The sequence below is a fragment of the Xenopus tropicalis genome, chromosome 10 (assembly GCF_000004195.4).
Source record: "Xenopus tropicalis strain Nigerian chromosome 10, UCB_Xtro_10.0, whole genome shotgun sequence".
In the NCBI taxonomy this organism is placed as follows: Eukaryota; Metazoa; Chordata; class Amphibia; order Anura; family Pipidae; genus Xenopus; species Xenopus tropicalis.
Genome location: NC_030686.2, coordinates 25,893,659 through 25,899,816, shown reverse-complemented (window position 1 = coordinate 25,899,816; position 6,158 = coordinate 25,893,659). Strand labels below are relative to the sequence as shown.

Sequence of the window (6,158 nt, the reverse complement as noted above, 5' to 3'; positions counted from 1 at the left end):
TAAAAGAATAAATAGCAGATAGTTCTCATTTACAAGAGTAAATTTTCATATTTCAAAATGTGTTCTCTCTATGTACAATAAACTGAAAATTATATCTTACTCTGGTTTTTATTCATTTTTTGTTTGTTTTTGAGGTTCATCAAAAAGGCAAGTTTTCCATAAAGGGAAAAAATGCTTCTATATTATTAAACTATTAAATTTGTTTTTCTTGAAAAAAAAAAAAAAAATGCTTCGCGGAGCGAAGTGCTCTTTTTTGGATATAAATAGAGATACATTAGGCAAAAAAAATAATAATATTAAAATAAAACACAACCAGGATAATAGTGTTGGAAATACAGTAGACACTGGTTATTTAAAAGAATAATACTGACCTTTTAATAGTAATTTAGACCAATGCCATATATACACACATATACATTTCTACATATTACAGTGCATATAACATGAAGCTTGAACCATGAAGCTACTGTCTTTTGCATTAGTCCAAGAGTCTCAACATGAACATTTGCACTCAGATATGACAGGGTACTGAATGGTTATCCATGCACACTTCTGCTGAACCCTGCGTTGACATCTCCACCTTAAGATGGTCAAATGCATAGACTTGGCAGCTTTGCAAACCATGCCCTCTGGCACAGAACAAGACCTCTTACTGTAGCAGCTACCTACTTTCACATAGCGAGGCCAAAACCTGGTCCCTAGGTCATTCCATGTGTAAAGGACAGGACAGAAGGTCTGGGACCAGAGCCACATCTGCAACTTTCTCCTGAGTTTCTTGCTCAGTCTGTGCTTTTTGCCCTGAAGCCCCTCATAAAATTCCAGTCCTTTGATTTCTGCTGGCATTGCCCCTGAGGGCTTCTGCCTAAGAAGGAGATCCAACTCCCCAAGGTCCTCCACTCCAAGTCTCTCCTCCGGCAGGTTGATGGCCATAAAGTTGGGGTCAAAGTGGCCAACCATTAAAGTCCTCAGCAAGGTCTCATTAAGATCCTTCTCCTTGGGATCATAGATAGGATCCGGATGCTCAATAAGGTCCACCAGTGGTAGGTTTTCACTAGGAGCTGGTCTGATGTGCAGATAATGTTGGCAGCCCCCCTGGTCTATTCTAAGTCCCAGGAAGACCATGAGAGCATATATAGTCACAAGGCACTGGGAATGATCCATGCTGCACACAGCTGCACAATATAAGAGTAGGGTGCTCCCGATTTCTTGCCAGAGATCATAAATAATGCATCAGAGGAGGAATTGGGGGGGTTCAGGGGCACCCCCCTCTCATTGCAGACAAGTGGAAGTTCAGAGCCCCGTCTGTCTCCCCTGCCCCTTACGCACAGCCCTTGGTGGCACCACTGTGTCTGCCTGCTGCCTCCAGCCTCCCCTCTCTTAAATATTCTTCACTTTCAGCTCGATCACCATGGTAACCAGAGACTCGATCTTCTCCAAGAAGAAACAGTGGGACAAGGGAGGTGTAAGAAAGCTGCGACGGTCGCAATCAGCCAGCTGTGCGCAGCGACTCCCACGGCTCCTCGCTATAGGGATGCAGCCAAGTTGCACGATCCCTTACATCTGTCCATGCAAATCCCCGCAGGTCTCTTTACTCGCAGGAGCCCATAGAGAGGTTGCAATGTGCTGCTGGGGGGCTCTGCTGCTCTGCCCTGGATAAACTCTGCACCACACTCAGTCTGTACCTCGTCCCTCTGGCTACTTAGGATTTATTAGCCAGGCTCCATACGGCTGTGATGTCATTCATGTTTAAGTAGTGTGGTGGCCCATGGCCAGGGTTGGTTGCTTGGATGACACCTCCCTCTTCTCTTGAGTGGTGGGACCTGCGGTGGGCGCGTCTTTCAGTGGGACAGACCGGAGCGACTGCCGCTTGACTCTGGCGCCCTCTGCTGGTACTCTATGGCACATTGCAGCACTGCAGGAATTCCCTGTCTGCGCTAGCGGCTCCGCTCTCTCACTGATTTAATCATAACGCGAAATCCTCTATCTGTAGTCATATTTGTCTTGAAGCATCAGAAGATGTTTTGTATATTATTGATAGTTTCCCTATATTTAGAACAGAGCCAGCGCTCTACCCTCAAACGTCACATGCGAGTTTAAAATGTAAGCTTCGCGGATCAGACTATTCTTCTGCGGTCTGGTCGCTTGGAAAGTGTAACGTGGACTATAAACTCCGCCGGCTACATGTGGGCTCTGCGGTTGCATGTAGTACAGTTACCCCCGCTGAGGGAAGGGGACACCAAGCTATGAGGTTGGTATTTCAGATTTAAAGTCGAGAATAAACCCAGAGCTCCATAATAACTGAATATAACAATCAGAACGACTTGCCTGGGTTGGGGGGTGTTTTTGGGGGGTGCTGGTATATTTAGTTGGGGGTTAGTGGCGTTATATCTATATAAAGTAATACACATGCAGTTAAAAGGATGCAGAGGCGAAAGTCCACTTTATTTAGATCAAACAAACCACCAACAAAGCTTTCAATAAATAAAAAGAAAATGAGTTGATTACCCCCCAGTGGGTCCCCAGGCAGCCCTGGCAAGCAAAGGGTTAATGAGTATTTCACAGTTCTGGTACAACAAGCGATTCCATCTGGAATGCAGAATCAGAGGAATGTACTCAGGCATGTAAATAGTTAACGGTACCCCCCATTAATTGGGATCTAGCTCAACAGACCCCGTTCTATTAAAATAATAAAATGGAATATTTTGTTGAACCAATTACATTACCAGCACACCCAGCATGCTAGGGGTTAAAGTTACAATCTGACACATATATAAGGCACAGTATAGTGTCTGAATTAACCCTTAAGGTATAAGATCGATGGTACACCATATATACCCAGGTATAGCTAAAGCAATCCTATACACTACGAATGGATTGAGTTAACCCTTGTTGTGTACTAGAATTTGCCACTGCAGGTGCTGTCAGCATGTTAATGGTTAATGCACCCATTTCCATGCAAGTTGTCTGTGGACATGTGATTAATGGTAGCCAGTAGCCATATCTTTTTACAAAAGGGGGCACATTTATCTTGTGAGTGTGTGTGGGTTTTTTTTTTGGGGGGGGGGGGGTAAATTGCATTTTTAGTACCATGCTGTTTTTTTTTTTCTTTTTAGCAAATATTAAATGCCACCCAACTGCAGAATTCCATTTAAATTTAACCCAGTGTCAAATATTTTCATAAGGTATAGACTTTTTGTCTTGGTTCAGAGGATAAACTGTTTATCTTTCATTTTATGAGGACGTCTCTGTGGAAGCCTTGTGGAGACAGCGTTTGTGTTGTAATACCTCCTTATTGCTCCATATATCATTCTAGGTGGTATCTATAGCCAGGGGGGGGGGGGGCTGACGTCGCACAAAGACTTGGGCCCCCATCTCAGGAGGGTGGGAGAAATGACATAAATCGGATTCTTGGCTTTTAGTAGTTGTGGATTTGGGAGCTGCAGTTCTACTGGAGTTGTCACTTAACCCTTATAAAATGGAAAACATGAAATTAACATACGGGAAAAAAGCTAAACAATTAGGAGACTAGATCATAGGGCAATTCAGGGTGTTTTCATCCCATTCACACAGACATCAGTAGCATGTATCTAAATGACCTGCTAATTAGCATTTTAGCATGATTAATTCATGGAAATTCACTTTTAGGCTAATGCCACACTAGGACGATTCTCTGCCTGCTTAAAACATTTCAAAGATTCCCTCTGTGTCAATTTTTATAGAAGAATTGTCCGATTTAAGGGGTGGCTCCTAGGGGGTTAAACCTCAACAGCAGAAAAAGAAAAATACTTGGGTTTTAGGGAACTGTTGTAGTTTGATCGCAGTAAGATAAATGTCTGTTGAGATAAACTCAGTGTTTGTGCATCTAAATATATCCCCCCCCAAAGGCGAGGGTAGAGCGGAACTCTGAATTGGTAGCTTTCACATCATGCAGCAAGATTCAGCTTGTAAACCCAGCTCTGCTCCCCCATATTATATTTACTCGATAGAGCCCAATTCCTATTTCAAACCAGGACACTGTTCATTTTATAATCCCTGGATGATGAATTGCCGCCCTGCTAAAAGAAAAACAAGTGGCAATTGCTCCCACTCTCTCTAAAGTCCATTCCTTGTATAGAGACAAGGCAGACTCATTCCGTGGCATCACAGACCAGTTCTAAATGGCAGTTGCTAGATGCCAGCTCTAGATACACCACTGAAGTAAAAGCCTGGTATGCCATAGTCTTTTACCTTTAAGTTAACTTTTAGTATGTTAACGAATGACCTATTCTAAGCAACTTTTCAATTGGTCTTCATTATTTATTTATTATAGTTTCTGAACTATTTGACTTTTTCTTTCAACTCTTTGCAGTTTTCAAATGGGGGTCACTGACCCCGGCAGCCAAAAACTATTGCTCTGCGAGGCTACAATAATTATTGTTACTTTTTATTACTTATCTGCCTATTCAGTTCCTCTACAATACTTACTCCAGTCCCTAATTCAAACTATTGCCTGGTTGCTAGGGAAAATAAAACCATAGCAACCAGATTGCTGAAAAATTATATTGAAAAGCTGCTGAACAAAAAGCTAAATAACTGAAAAAGCATTATAGGTATAAAAAAATAGGACCAATTGCAAATTGTCTCAGAATATTACTGTGTACATCATACTCATTACGTTCATGTAACGCTGAAGTTTAGCTTCCCCTTTAATTCTATTTCTCTGTAAAAGATGAATAGTCTAATATCTTTAGCTTCTGATTGCAGTAATATGATAATATTTTCCTCAGGCCTTTTGCTCATGTATCAAGACTGGAGCCCGGATTTCCCATCCATCTTACACCGGGGAAAGGCGGCTTGGTTGTTGCTGCTTTCCATTAGCAATTAAGCAAAGTTTAATTTTGCATGTAAAAGGCCAATAGGATCAGCTTGAGTGTGCAGGTCTTTAATCTGCAGTATAATGCTATGTAGCTAAGGTTCAGCTATTTCCCTTAAGCTCGATACAGTTGCAGGCAATTAACATATACATTTCCTTGTAAAGTGAAACTGATTGTAACCACAAGTGATTCAATTTGTTCCAGTAATTGCTGGGAGGATGGGAATATGTATTGGATATAATCAGCTAATATTTGTGTTCCACACTATCAGTCCTAGGGAGCACTTGCAAATGCCTAGGTAAGAGAATCCCAATGTTAAATAAAGTAATTGGCTCCACCCTGGGGGGTGGGTTTATTCACAAAGGTGGAGTAATGGAACAGGAGTAAGAAAGATTCATGAAGTTTTTGTAATACCGGATCGCAAATCTGCCAGAACAATTAAGGTTCTTTTTAATCTTATCAGGCTGATATTGCTGGTATTAATAATGACAATATTGGGTAATATTAAAGATCCACATACATGGAGTTAAATTGCCAAGAATGCTGTAAGGGCTAATAGGCTACTGCCACACCAGGATGACCCCCAGCCTACCCTTGTGACTTCACCCAGAGCCACAGCATCGGCTGACGTGGGGGCCCCAGGTGTAGTCACAAGGGTAGGGTGAGGTTAGCTCAGGGGCTGAGTTTTGGCCTGTGTTTATGAAAGCCGAGATTCAGTCAGTCTGGCATTTGCCTAACAAAGGGACATTTTACATGCAGTCCATGTACAGTGCCTCATTTTTGTGTTCTGCAACACAGGAACATGAGTTAACAGAGCACATATTTCTCTATTCTTCACTCCAAACCACCACTTGTTGCATCTTACCTGCATTTTCCACAATGCAGCGGGTACAGGCACTATAGAAAAGAATGGGCTCTGCGTTCTTCTATGGTGGAATGCAAAAATAAGCTGCTGCATGGGAACCTATGGAAAATCTCCCATGTGTAAGAAATCCAGAAACCTCTGAATAACAGAAAGGGCGCCCATAAAGTCTATTGTAACCAAATCATTCTAATTTTTAAAAGTGGTTTCCTTTTTCTCTGAAATAATAAAACAGTACCTTGCACATGATGGTAACTACACTGTATGAATCCATATTGGTGGCAAAACAATCCTATTAGGTTAATTTAATGTTTAAATAATTCTTAGCAGACTTAAGGGATGGTGATCCAAATTACAGGAAGATCCCTTATCTGTAAAATACCAGCATTCTGGATTATAGATCCTATACTTGTAATTGCTTTCCACAACATTGGAATGAAGGA

The 6,158-nt window shown here is 41.8% G+C and overlaps 1 protein-coding gene across 1 annotated transcript; it reads right to left on the bottom strand.

Moving 5' to 3' along the window:
* Positions 1–492: 492 nt before the first annotated feature.
* Positions 493–1,161, bottom strand: nog (noggin). The gene has a single exon (NM_001171898.1). It carries the CDS (start codon positions 1,159–1,161, stop codon positions 493–495), a length of 669 nt encoding a protein of 222 aa, NP_001165369.1.
* Positions 1,162–6,158: the final 4,997 nt, after the last annotated feature.